Source organism: Solanum dulcamara, chromosome 4 (assembly GCF_947179165.1).
Source record: "Solanum dulcamara chromosome 4, daSolDulc1.2, whole genome shotgun sequence".
NCBI lineage: Eukaryota > Viridiplantae > Streptophyta > Magnoliopsida > Solanales > Solanaceae > Solanum > Solanum dulcamara.
In genome coordinates, this window is record NC_077240.1 from 430,316 (window position 1) to 445,490 (window position 15,175).

The window sequence follows — 15,175 nt, forward strand, 5'->3', positions numbered from 1 at the left end:
TTCTCTCTCTCAATTAAATATCAACTTCCTCACATGAAATTGTTTCACTTGGTAACTATTGTGTTCCGAGCCATGAGATCTGTCACTCCCTCTCATTAGCTATTTATACACTAGACACAGAGCAATTCAAACTCTCCATATATATATAATCCTCACATTCAAACTCTCTTAAGAAAAAATAAATGCAGTAGCAATGGCAGATTTTAATGTGAGAGAGAGCAGAAAGAAGGAGGTGATAGCAATAATTGGAGCTGGAATAAGCGGCCTATTGGCCTGCAAATATGCAATTTCCAAAGGATTTGATCCAATTGTGTTCGAGTCAGAGAGTAGCATCGGTGGTGTGTGGACTAAGACTATTGGGAGCACCAAGCTGCAAACACCAAAACCGTTTTACCAGTTCTCTGATTTTCCCTGGCCCGATTCAGTAACCGAAATGTTCCCTGACCAGCAAACGGTGCTGGAGTACATTGAATCGTACGCAAGTCACTTTAATTTGGTCCGCCACATTCAGTTCAATAGCAAAGTGTTGAGCCTCAGCTATGAAGATGGCGAACCAATTAGTGGAGATCATTGGAATGTGTGGGGCGACGCATTTGGCAGTAGAGGGAAGTGGAACGTCAATGTACAGGACACTCCAACCCTCTCTACAAAGGTAATTAAGCGGAACGTACTTGACTTTTCATGTTTGTATTTTTGCACAAATATTAAACGGAAAAGAGCCAAAATTACCCCTCAACTTTGAAAAATAGTTTATTTATGCCTTTTGTTTTACTTTAGGGCCAATTATACCCCTACCGTTATACTTTGGGCCAAATATGCCCTTGAGTATAACAGAATGTCACGTGTCAGTTTCTCGGTGGTCAACTTATTTCCCCTTTTAAATATGTTTTTTTAATTTTTTTTAAATCTGTTTTTAAAACCATATTTTTAAAATATTTTTTTTTAAAAAAATCTATTTCATTTTTTTTTATCTATTTTTAAATCTGCTTTTTAATTTATTTTTTTTAAATCTGTTTTTTTTATGTATTTTTTACAATATGTTTATTTTATTTTATTTTAAATTTGTTTTTAAAATAAATTTGCATTCACAGATTTAAAAAATATATATTTAAAAAGCAGATTTAAAAATAGATTAAAAATGGATTTAAAAAACATATAAAAACAGATTTTAAAAACAAATTTAAAATAAAAATTTTTAAATCTGTTTTTTATGTATTTTTTACAATATGTTTATTTTATTTTATTTTAAATTTGTTTTTAAAATAAATTTGCATTCACAGATTTTTAAAAATAATAATTTAAAAAGCAGATTTAAAAATGGATTTAAAAAACATATAAAAAACAGATTTAAAATAAAATAAAATAAACTGATTTTAAAAAATAGATAAAAAAACAGATTTAATCTCAAGGGCATATTTGGCCCAAAGTATAACGGTAGAGGTATAATTGGCCCTAAAGTAGAACGAATGGCATAAATAAACTATTTTTCAAAGTTTAAAGGTAATTTTGACCCTTTTTCCGAATATTAAATAAAGATTAATTTGACTAAAACATTTATTACCATCCTTTACACGTTTTCCTCGTCAATTATTTTTAGATTGAATTAGTCAAACACCAATAATTAAGGGATTTTTATGATCTAGGAGCCTAATGATTCCCCTATAACATGGAGTGCCATTTCAGAGACTATCTAGTACAAATTATTTTTACCACTGCAATTCATATCTCATAAACCAATCCAGAAAGGGGTTGATTAGAAAATTATGATAACTCATTGATTTATCAACATTGATTATTGTTGGTTTGTATCCGAAAGTTGTGTTGGAAAACTATATGCACAGCGAAAAGTATACCAAACTCATACTGTTTTCATAAATAATAGATTACATAAATGTTTATGCTAGAACACGTATGATTACTTAAATTTTCTGAAATTTAATTCAATAAATACCTCTTGAAGCGTGAGCAGATATTTTCAAGCGAATTCACAAGTTAAACTGCAGTCTTTTGCAGTGATTCAAGTTCACAGCCGAACTCTCTCAATACTTGGGTGGACAAGTATCATATAGAAAATTCTACATCCATCCTTTTTTTTTAGGCTAGGAGAACTCCTATTTATAAGGCCTTTTTTCGGTCCAAATCTGAAAATGAAAACATGTATTCTCCTTTTCTCTTGGCAATAGGATTTTGAGCTGTATTTAAATATGGGCACTGTACGGACCACAGAATTAATTACTGAGGCTCCCAATAATAATTTCAAATAATTAATTTGAATTATTCTTACCATAATAAATTACAAATCATTCGACTAAAAATAATTCATAATTGTATTCCTCCATTTATATTTCAAAATTTCTCATTAAACATTTATGCAATTTCTCATGTTAAGATTACAGATATTAATCAATAAATTAAATTACTGACGAATTCAATTCAATGATTAATTTCCTTTCGAGCACTGCTTAACTTATTTCATGTGTCAGATTCATAAATTCATTTCTAAGGTTTGACACAATGAAAACTTATAAGCTTCTCAAAAAGACATATCATCAATGTCTATATCGAGACAGGATTCCATCAACTAAATTATTATTTCACCAATATATATTATTATTATCCAATCTAGCAGGCATATTGACGCATCTCAGAATCTCACATTTTAATAAATCAAAACGATAATCAATATATACAGATCATAATAGTTATATTAGGATTGAGAATATAAATACATTTAACAGTTTAGAGAATATATTTTTGTCAGTCAGTCTAAAACAAATATCTCTACTCACTCCCATTCAATACATACAAAATGCACTAGCAAGAAGTTGGAACTATACTGTTTCCATAATCAAGATAAATTACATATAATCTTATGCTACAATCATACCGATGGCTTGTCCAATTTTCATCTTGGATTGTGAACAAAAAATTTTATACTTATAAGAACCGATGATTGAATCTTCTGTGTATAATCTAAAACTCTATACACTAAATCATTTACTATATAAGTAAATGGATACATAAACGAATATATGATCTATTAAAACTTTAATTAAAATTGAATAATGTTAAAGAGCAAGTGGATGTCCATTTAAGTAGGACCCACTAGGCAATTTGTAGACATTGAATGTCCATTTAAGTAGGATTTACTTGGCAATTTGTAGACAACTTGTAGGCAAGTTGTACTCATTTTTTTGTTTATAAAAGACATTTTCTGCAATACAAAATAGATACGGAACAATATTCAATATCTCCTCTCTCTATTTCTCATACTCTCTCCTTCTTAATTTGCTAAGTTAGTTTATTTAATAACACGTTATCAGCACGAAACTCTAAATTTTTTTTCAGAAAATTAATTTCTATATTAGGTATATCTAATGAAGAAATTTAATTTTAGTTGTCTTTGTTATTTTTAAATTAATTTTTATTATGTCAAAATTAGAGTTTGTGGCACTTGATATTTCAGACAAAAATTATTTGTCATTAACACTTAATGCTGAAATCCACCTTATCGCTAAGGGTCTTAGTGATGCTATAATCAAAGGTAATAAAGTATCAAGTCAGGATAAAGCGAAGACTATGATTTTCCTCCGTCATCATCTAGATGAAAGCCTGACGGTTGAATACTTGATAGTGAAAGATCCACTTGAATTATGAAAAGATTTAAAAGGGAGGTATGACCACCTCAGGACAACGGTATTGCCAAAGGCTCATTATGAGTGGATGCACTTACGATTTCAAGATTTTAAAACGGTAATTGATTATAATTCTATTATATTTAGAATAACTTCCCAACTAAAATTATGTGGGGAAACTATAAATGATGAGGACATGTTGGAAAAGGCACTAACTACTTTCCATGCCTCTAATGTGATATTACAGCAGCAATACCGTGAAAAAGGTTTTTAAAAATACTCTGAATTGATCGCATGCCTTCTGGTGGCTGAGCAACATAATTCTTTTAATGAAAAAATCTTGAAGCCTGTCCCACTGGAACTGATCCGTTACCGGAAGCAAATGTGGTAGAAGCACATGGCCAATCTAAAAGAAGACAAAATAAAAATCAACGCCACAATAATGTGCGTGGACGTGGCAATGACAGAAGACGATATAATAATCGTCGTGGTGGTGGTCAACATAAAAGGGAGAACAATATGAGTTCCTAAAGTGGCTCTTCAAGAAGTAACTGTCATCGTTGTGGCATGAAAGGCCACTGGAAAAAAAATGAATGTCGGACGCTAGAGCATTTTGTAAGATTTTATCAAAATTCCTTCACAAGAAAGGAAAATAGATGTGGTACCTCTTTTTCTAATTCTCTGATAGAGTCACACTTGGCGTTTGAAAATAATATTAAGGCAATACCTTCGTATCATGATAATATTGAAGCAAATCTGATTTTGAAGGATAACGATTTTAATGACCTCAATGAAATTACTCATTTGGAGATTGAAGACTTCTTTAAGGATTATAATTTATGTTTAATTTCACTATATGATTTACAATATGTTGTCGTTTTTATGTACTTTTGATTATCATATTTTTACGATTATCTATTTAAAAGAAAAGAAGAAAAAAGAACTTATATTTTTCTAGCAATATTGTTACTTATTTTATCTCTGATAATGTATTTTTATTTTATGAAGATAAATAAATTTTTCGATCTTCAATTGGATCAAAGATGAGTAATGAAGATATGTGTCTTTTGGATAGTGCCACAACTCATACGATATTAAAAGAAAAGAAATATTTCTGTCATTTGATTATGAAAAAGGCCTATGTCAATATAATATCTGATAGTACAAAATTGATTGAAGAATCTACCTGGAGAAACAATATTGTTAATTGATAATGCATTATATTGTAGTAAGTTTCAAAGAAACTTGTTAAGTTTCAAGGTTATTCGCCAAAATGACTATCATATTGAGACTGCGAATGAAGGAAAGGTTGAATACATTTATATTACTACAATAAATACGAATAAAAAAATTGTGCACGAAAAATTAACTGCACTTTCTTCTGGATTGTACCATATAAATATTGGTACTGTTGAATCACATGCCATAGTAAATAAAATGTTTACTGATTCTAATAATTTTATCATTTGGCATGACCAGTTGGGCCATTCAGGTTATAATATGATGCACAAAATTATTGAGAATTCACAAGAACACACTTTGAAGAATCAGAAAATTCTTCAATCCAAGGAATTTTCTTGTGTTGCTTGTTCCCAATAAAAACTGATTATTAAACCATCAGCAACTAAGGTTGGGATTGATCCCCTATGATTCTGAAATGTATACAAGGTGATATATGTGGGTCAATTCACTTTTCATGTGCACGATTTAAATATTATATGGTCTTGATAAATGCATCTACAAGATGGTCACATATGTGCTGATTATCAACTTGCAACATGCTTTTGCCAGATTGTTGGCTTAAATTATAAGGTCAAGAGCACAATTTCCAGATTATGCAATAAAGATAATTCGTCTTGATAATGCTAGTGAATTTACATCTCAATTCTTTAATGATTATTGTATGTTGGTTGGAATAAAAGTTGAGCATCTAGTCTCTCATGTTCATACTCAAAATGGTCTAGCAGAATCATTAATTAAACGCCTCCAATTAATAGCTAGACCATTGCTAATGAGGACAAAACTTCCTCTTTCAGTATAGAGGCATGCTATTTTGCATGCAGCAACACTTGTGCGTATAAGACCAATAAATTTTCATGAATTTTCCCCATTACAGTTGGCTTTTGGAAGGGAGCCAAATATATCCCATCTTATAATATTTGGGTGGGCGGTATATGTCTCAATTGCTCCACCGCACCGCACAAAGGTGGGTCCCCAAAGAAGATTGGGAATATATGTTGGGTATGAATCTCCTTCTATTATAAAATATTTGAAAACTATGACTGGAGATTTATTTAAGGCAAGATTCCCTGATTGTCATTTTGATGAATCATTATACCCAACATTAGAGGGAGAACATAAAAAATTGTAAAATGAGATAGATTGAAATTCATTATCACTATCTCATTTAGATCATCGAACAAATCAATGTGAGCAAGAAGTTCAAAAAATGATTTATTTGCAGAATATTGCAAAGCAACTGCCGGATGCATTTACTAACCTTCCCAACTGCGAATGCACAAGTTCGAGTTGATGTCCCGGTAGGACAACTTGTTTAGTCAAATGAGTCTAGGCCACGCTTAAAACGTAGAAGACCAATTGGTTCAAAGATAAAAATACTCGAAAAAGAAAAAAAATGATCATGATGATCATAATTTGGAGGCAATTGCTCAAGAAGAGCCCAGAGACACAACAAATGGTGATACCACCGAGGAGGTCCAAGTACCTGAAAATAATGAGAATGAAGAAATCTCAATAAGTTATTTGTTGACAGAAAAAATGGTGGAACCGAAATGATATTGTGGTCGATAATATTTTTGTTTATAATATCTTCATTGAAATAATGCAACAAGATAAGGATTTTGAACCAAAATCTGTCGTTGAATGTAGACAGAGAAATGATTGGTCAAAATGAAAGGATGAAATTGAAGCAGAGTTAACTTCACTTAAAAAATGTGAAGTTTTCGAATCAATAATACGAATACCTGAAGGTGTCAAGCCAGTAGGGTACAAACGGATTTTTGTGCATAAATGAAATAAAAAAGGTAAAGTCGTAAGATATAAGCACGACTTGTAGCCTAAGGTTTTTCGCAAAGACCTGACATTAACTATATAAAAACATATTCTCATGTGGTGGATGCAATTACCTTCAGGTATCTAATGAATTTGACAGTTCATGAAAAGCTTGAAATGCACGTAATGGACGTAGTCACTGCCTATTTATATGGCTCATTGGACCACGATATTTTTATGAAAATTCCTGAAGGAATCAAAGTGCCTGAAGCATACAAAAATTTTTGAGAAACTTGCTCAATAAAGCTTCAGAAATCCTTATACGGGTTGAAACAATCAGGGTGTATGTGGTACAATCGTCTTAGCGAATATTTGCTAAAAGAAGGATATAAAAATGATCTAATTTGCCTTTGTGTATTTATGAAAAGGTATGGATCTGAATTTGTCATAATAGCAGTATATGTTGATGATTTGGATATTATTGAAACTCCGAAAGAACTTTCAAAGGCAATAAAATGTCCGAAAAAAGAGTTTGAAATGAAAGATCTCGAAAAGACAAAATTTTGTCTTGGTCTACAAATTAAATATTTTACAAATGAGATATTTGTCCATCAGTCAACATATACTGAAAATATTTTAAAGAGGTTTTATATGGATAAAGCATATCAACTGAGTACCCCAATGATTGTGAGATCTGTTGATATTAATACAGATCCGTTTTGACCTCATGAAAATGATGAAGAGCTTATTGGTGCTGAAATACCATATCTTAGTGAAATTGGTTGGTTACGCAGATGCGGGATATTTGTCTGATCCCCATAAAGGTCGATCGCAGACAGTCTATTTATTTACATGTGATGGTACAACTATATCATGGCGTTCAACAAAGCAAACTATGGTTGTCACTTCCTCAAATCATGCAGAGATAATAACCATCCATGAAGCAAGTCGGGAATGCTTTTGGTTAAGATCAATAACTCAACACATTCAAGAAACATGTGACCTTTCTTTGAAAAGAGACGTTCCAACAATATTGTATGAAGACAATGTTGCATGTATAGCTCAACTGAAGGGAGGATACATCAAAGGAGACAAAACAAAACATATTTCACCAATTTTTTTTTTATTCAAGATCTTCAAAAGAAGGGTGAAATAGATGTCCAACAAGTTCGTTCAAGTAACAATTTAGAAAATGGTTACCAAGGCATTGCCGACTTCAACCTTTGAGAAAATGAGATAGAAAATTGAAATGCGACGTCTTCGAGATATCAAATGAAGTTTTCATCAGGGGGGAAATACGCGCTACATTCTTTTTCCCTTAACTAAGGTTTTGTCCCACTAGGTTTTCCTGGTAAGGTTTTTAATAAGACAACACTCAAGGCGTATTACCAGATATGTATACTCTTTTTCCTTCACTAGGTTTTTTCCCACTGAATTTTTCTTAGTAAGATTTTAACGAGACACAATATTTATGGATGTTTACGATAACTATGTTTATTATTTCTTGTAAAGTTTTTAACGAGGCAAAATTGAATAATGTTAAAGAGCAATTGGATGTCCATTTAAGTAGGACCCACTTGGCAATTTGTAGGCACTTAATGTTCATTTAAGTAGGACACCCTTGGCAATTTGTAGGCAAGTTGTACTCATTTTTTGGCTATAAAAGTCATTTTCTACAATACAAAATAGATACGGAACAATATTCATTTTCTCCTCTCTCAATTTCTCATACTTTCTGCTTCTTAATTTGCTAAGTTAGTTTATTTTATAGCAAATAAACAATTGTTTTATAATAAATAGTATATCTAAACTCATGGTTAATAGTATATATCCCAACAAGTTGTACTATTAGCCCGTCCAGTTAATGATCAATATAATATCTCAAATTGAAATTGAAATTGCGTGCTAGGTATACCAAGTTGATTTCGTAATAGTTTGTGTGGGAAAGTTCAGCCAAGTTCCAAACATACCTGAATTCCCTTGGAAGAAAGGGCCAGAAGCTTTTGAGGGACAAGTCATCCATTCAATGGACTATTCAAAAATGGACTCGAAAACAGCAGCCAACTTTGTCAAGGGAAAACATGTTGCCATAGTTGGATTTCAGAAATCAGGAATGGACATCGCCATGGAGTGCGCTATGGTTAATGGTACCTCTTCCTCTTGATTTTGTTGTTTGTTTTTACTTAATTTGCACTCATGTATTAATATAATGTTGCAGGGGTTGAACGTCCATGCACAGTAGTAATCAGGACACCGCATTGGCACCTTCCGGATTTTTTCCCATGGGGACTCTCCTTGGGATATCTCTACCTAAGTCGATTCTCCCAACTTACGATGCATAAACCCGGTGAAGGCCTTCTTCTGAGTCTCCTCGCCACAACTCTTTCACCATTGGTAATTTCTTTTCTTTTCTTTCCTCACTCATTCAGCAACGTACAGGTTTACTTCTCCTTCTAATTAAGAAATCTCTTTCTGAGGTAAGTGAGAAAATTAATAAATACAAATATTGCTGCTGAAACAACAAAAAGCGACACGTTTAAATACTACTATCCTTTCTCAAGTCATCACCATCCATCCCAAATTTACAAGTCATATGTTTAGTGTTATAACAATATAATACTAGCTAACTAACATGCAGTACTAATAATTTATCTCATACTATTTAATTTGTAGAGATGGGCCTTTTCAAAATTTGTAGAAAGTTACATAAAACACAAACATAGGCTTGCAAAACATGGAATGTTGCCAGCGCATAGCTTCTTAAACGAATTGAGTTCATGCACACTTGCTATAGTTCCAGAGGGCTTCTACGACAGAGTTGAGGAAGGAAGTATCAAGCTTGTCAAGAAAGAAGAGACTGTTGGATTCTCAAAAGAAGGTATCATGCTCAAGGGTCACGCGGAACTGATAAAATCCGACTTAGTCATACTAGCTACTGGCTTCAAGGGAATTGATAAGCTCAAACACATTTTTGAATCATCAAAATATCAGGAATTCATAGGAGGCTTAGATGATTCTGCTGCAGTTCCCCTCTATAGGTGAGTAAAGTAATACTTTTTAATTTGCAAGCATAAATACATGAATCTCATGCGAAAAAAGTATATATTTATGATCAGGGAATGCATCCATCCCGGAATTCCACAAGTGGCAATAATTGGATTCTCAGAAACCATAACCAATCTATTCACATCGGAAATGAGGTGCCGATGGTTGGCAGAGCTTCTTGATGGAAAATTCAAGCTACCTAGCATCAAAGTCATGGAGAAAGACATAGCGGAGTGGGATAAATACAAGAAGAGATATTCTTACAGAAAGTATTACAGGAGATCGTGCATCGCTGCGTTGCATGTTTGGCATAATGACCAAATTTGCAAGGACATGGGATGGAACCCAAAGAGGAAAAAGGGTTTTTGGGCTGAGTGGTTCCAACCTTATGGACCAATGGATTACACCTGATAATAGAAAACATGGACCTCCCATCTCATCAGTTGCACCTTTTTTTTTCTGTGTCACAGACAAAACTCGTCAGTTTGTTGTTTTCCACAATAATCTCAAGGAGATGGTCCCTCACTTTTGAATAATTCAGGAACTCAACTTTGAGTTATTCGCTTAGAAAGTCACTCAATTTCGCAATCACAATTTCGATTCCTCTAACCCCGCCACCTTCATAAATTAAAAAGTCAAACACGAGGCAATGAGATATGTTTAAATATTTGACTATCAAATAAAAAAGTTGTTAGTGCGATCCCTTCACGCCGTCCTGATTCTATTCCAGATTTGGTGATAGCTGGAATGGAGCATGATGTTACAATTACCACCAATTCATCCTTCAATAATGTAGAAAATGAAAATCTTTCACAATCATCCAATCACGTTTTAACTAATTTTTTTAAAAATTTGGGATCAAGTATAATAAAACAATGAGGAAATCGAGGCCAGATAAAAATATATGGTAATATCAAATTTTGCATATATCCACCTGGCGAACTACTAGTTTTGGACTCATATAAATTTATTTATTAATATTCGGAAAAAGACTACTCCCTTCATTATATATTACTCGATACTTATATCAACAACAACAACAACAACATATACAATGAAATCTCACAAAGTTTATATAACTTTATATAAAGATCTATTGGACAAAGCTTAAAGCTATATTAAGCTTTATATAAAATTAGTTTGATAAATAATTTTTTTTTAATTTTTTTTCTAAAGAATTATGAGAATAAGTAATGTGAAACGAATGAAGTTTATTAGTTAAGAAGTCAATTTATTGTCTTTTTGTTGTACAGTTGGACCCTTCCATTCATAAATTAAAAAGTCAGAACACGAGGCAATGAGATGTGTCGACCCATCTAATAAAAGAGTTATTAGTGCGATCCCTTCACACCGTCCTTATTCTTTTCCAAATTTTGTGACAGCTGAAATCAGGGTGTCAACCGTTTATAAAAAATCGATTTAATCAATCGATCCAATTTTTGTGTTTTTTTTATAAAAATATAATTAATATTTTTTATATAAATATATAATTGTATCATATATTATATAAGGTTTTTGATTTTATGAAAGATAATCGGAAAAATATTAAATCGTACTAAATAATACATGTATAAAATATATTTTATATATTAAATTTAAAAATAATAAAATATTAGATTTTTTGTTTTATACTCGGGTGATGGGAAGCGACAACATAATTAACAATCAAAATCCTCATAAATACTTATTATACTACTTCGATTGAAACTGTATTAGTTATAGTTACTCGACTCTCGAATAATAACTAATAAGCTACAAGATATTCCAACGTTCTCGGGTAAGCTATCATAGTGATTCCACTAGACTTGAAAGCAAATGAAACAAACCGGGATAAAGCTACAAGTTATTAAATATTTTTTCTGTCTTTCTCTTATTTTATTTTCTCTTACGATTTAATCATTTTCTTATTGGATACGTAAATTAAATGCACCCAATTCTTGAATTTCATCTTGATTGATTTCTTCCCGCTCATGCGATCTAAATTAAATTTTTTGCCTTTGCTTTATATTATTTTAAACTACCATAAAACAATGGGATAAATCTTTATTCTTGTTTCTTGCATGTTTTTCTTGATTCATCACCTTTTAAATATTAATAAAAATGTCTAAAGATTTTTTTATCAAAGTCATACACAAATAGACATGATAATGTGTTCTAATTTTCCTATTTATTTTTTTAAAATAACAAAAATTAATCGAACTAAATTGAGATAATGGGATAATTTAGAAAAATCTAATTTTAATTATATAATATAAAATAACAAACAAATCGATATAGTATAAATTTTATAAAATAATCGTACCATTCAATGCGGAGCTGAAATGGACCATTTTCACCAATTTATTGTTCGAATAATGTAGAAAATGAAAATCATTCCCAATCACGTTCTAACTGTTATTTTTAATTCGGAATCAAGTATAATAAGACAATGAGGAAATCGAGGGCTAATAAAAATATATGGTACTATCAAGATTTGTCTAAATCGACCTGGCCAAGTACTAGTTTTTGGGGTCGTATATATTTATTCACGGTTCATAAATACTAGATTAGTTCAATAAAATAGATTCCAGTAATGATATGATGACCCCGCCATCGTTTAAGTAGAGTAGTAAATGGTATTCCTAAATATCAACATTGAATCCACATGTGTGTTGCAGTAACACAATGGCAGATTTTAATGTGAGAGGAGAGAGCAGAAGGAAGGAGGTGATAGCAATAATTGGAGCTGGAATAAGCGGCTTATTGGCCTGTAAATATGCAATTTCCAAAGGATTTGATCCAATTGTGTTCGAGTCAGAGAGTAGCATTGGTGGTGTTTGGACTAAGACCATTGAGAGCACTAAGCTGCAGACACCAAAACCTCTTTACCAATTCTCTGATTTCCCATGGCCCGATTCTGTAACCCAAGTGTTTCCTCAACAACAAACGGTGTTGGAGTACATTGAATCGTACGCACATCACTTTGATTTGATCAGCCACATTCAGTTCAATAACAAAGTATTGAGCCTCAGCTATGAAAATGGTGGCCACTCATCAATTAATGGAGCCGCACAATGGATGTCTAAAGGGAAATGGAACGTCACTGTACAAGACACTCAAACCCTATCCATAAAGGTAACCCTTATTAACTTCTCTCTCCATAGTTTTTTATAACAACCTTCAGTGTTATTGAGTTCATCTAAATCTGCAAATCTCACAAATCTATACCTTGTTGGACTTCTAATTAATTTTCTCTTCCTCTTTGCATAGACCTCTCTATACCAAGCAGTAATATGAAGAAAATGATTTAAGATACATATACAAAAAAATTTATATAATATTACAGATTACCGTTGAATGCTAATTATTACAAAATTTACATCTAATTACTTTATAAGTAATCTTTTAATTGTGTAGTAAGCACTTGTTACTTTATCAATGCACAAAATGTGATAGTTCAATTCCAATCACGTTCTATGCTTTAAATTATAGCCAGTAATTTAATTATGATATCGTTTGACTAACACTAATTTAATTATGTATTAGAATTTATTAGTAGTAAAAGAAAATTTAAATTCTGCGGTTGACAATTGGGTTTTGATGATATACGTGAACTTAGCATATTGTAGGTATACCAAGTTGATTATGTAGTAGTTTGTGTGGGAAGGTTCAGTCAAGTCCCAAACATACCTGAATTCCCTCCAAACAAAGGCTCTGAAGCTTTTGAAGGCAAAGTAATCCATTCAATGGATTATTCAAAGATGGACTCCACAACTGCAACCAACCTTGTCAAAGGAAAACAAGTAGCCGTTGTTGGATTCCAGAAATCAGGAATGGACATTGCCATGGAGTCCTCCACCGTCAATGGTAAGAGGCGAATCCAAGATATGGAGATTAATACTCTGCTACTGGAACTCATTCCATTAACTCTGTGCCTCTTTATTGTTAATTTAGACCAACAAATAATCAATTTTGCAGGGGTTGAACGTCCATGCACACTAGTAGTCAGGACACCACATTGGAACGTTCCTGATTATTTCCCGTGGGGATTCCCAATGGCAAAACTCTATTTAAACAGATTCTCAGAACTTACGGTGCATAAACCCGGTGAAGGCCTTCTTTTATATCTCATTGCTACAATTCTCTCACCTCTGGTAATTGCTCTTATATCTAATTAAACTCATAAAAATGACTTACCTACTCTAATTACTAATTCATATTATTCATCGATTTTACAGAGGTGGGGCTTCTCAAAGTTTGTGGAAAGCTATATAAAACATAAGCTCAGGCTTTCAAAGCACGGGATGGTGCCAGATCATAGTTTCTTAAACGAATTGAGTGCCTGTTTAATTTCTACGGTGCCTGAGGGCTTCTATGACAGAGTTGAGGAAGGACATCTCAAGCTCAAGAAAGCTAAGAGTTTTGGATTTACTAAAGAAGGTATTGTGCTTGAGGGTCAGGATGAACTGATTAAATCCGACATAGTCATACTCGCCACAGGCTTTAAGGGAATTGATAAGCTCAAACACATTTTTGAATCACCAAAACATCAGCAACTCATAGCAGGCTCAGATGATTCTGCTTCAGTTCCCCTTTATAGGTGAGTAAATAAACGAATACTTTTGTGAGCATGTACTGATGCACCACAACTATATACCTCATGTCAAAATAATTGTTATTCTGGATTATTATTATTATTATTATCAGGGAATGCATTCATCCCCAAATTCCCCAGCTGGCTATTATTGGCTTCTCAGAAAGCATAGCAAATCTATACACTTCAGAAATAAGGTGCCGATGGCTGGCAGAGCTTCTTGATGGAAAATTCAAGCTACCTAGCGTAATGATCATGGAGAAAGACATAGCAGAATGGGATAAATACAAGAAGAGATACTCAAACAAGTACTACAGGAAATCATGCATCGGTGCATTGCATATTTGGCACAACGACCAACTCTGCAAGGACATGAGCTGGAATCCTAAGAGGAAAAAGGGTCTTTGGGCTGAGTGGTTCGAACCTTACGGACCAATGGATTACACAGGCTCAATATAAGATCAGCACCCAAGTTTCCCTTTGTTTTTAATTCTTCCTCACATTCTACTGCTTTTTTATCCCCTTCATGTTTTACCGTTGTAAAAGTGTGATTTGTCATTGCTCTCCCTTTCTTTCTCATTGAAAATAAAAGCTTAATGATTCCATCCAGGAAAGCTTTACACATCAGCTTGACATTCATTCAAACTGTGTTCCTTTTAATCTGGGCAACACTTCAAGAAACTAAGGTAGAATGACGATAAAACACTGATCTTCTCACAGCTGAGGCTTCACTATGATAAGCTAGATATAAAAATCCACAGGTAGGCCAACACAGATAACCAAACAGTACAAAACACATCGTATACATCCAAATTATTTTGCCAATAGATAGTCATAGAAAGGCGATTCAACATGTATTTTGTGTACACCAAGTTTGCAACACCATTAGGGATTGTGGACCTCAAGAAAT

General features: G+C 32.7%; 2 protein-coding genes across 2 annotated transcripts; both read left to right on the plus strand.

Annotated features, from left to right (window-relative positions):
• The first annotated feature begins 37 nt into the window (after positions 1 to 37).
• Positions 38 to 10,271, plus strand: LOC129885260 (probable flavin-containing monooxygenase 1). Its single transcript, XM_055959472.1, has 5 exons — positions 38 to 652; positions 8,557 to 8,794; positions 8,866 to 9,041; positions 9,321 to 9,685; positions 9,764 to 10,271. Exons 1-5 carry the CDS (start codon positions 194 to 196, stop codon positions 10,101 to 10,103), a joined length of 1,578 nt encoding a protein of 525 aa, XP_055815447.1. The 5' UTR covers positions 38 to 193; the 3' UTR covers positions 10,104 to 10,271.
• A 1,935-nt stretch (positions 10,272 to 12,206) lies between these two features.
• LOC129885263 (probable flavin-containing monooxygenase 1) lies at positions 12,207 to 14,831 on the plus strand. Its single transcript, XM_055959477.1, has 5 exons — positions 12,207 to 12,806; positions 13,301 to 13,538; positions 13,650 to 13,825; positions 13,910 to 14,271; positions 14,379 to 14,831. The coding sequence occupies exons 1-5, from the start codon at positions 12,357 to 12,359 to the stop codon at positions 14,722 to 14,724; spliced, it is 1,572 nt and encodes a 523-aa protein (XP_055815452.1). The 5' UTR covers positions 12,207 to 12,356; the 3' UTR covers positions 14,725 to 14,831.
• The last annotated feature ends 344 nt before the right edge of the window (positions 14,832 to 15,175 follow it).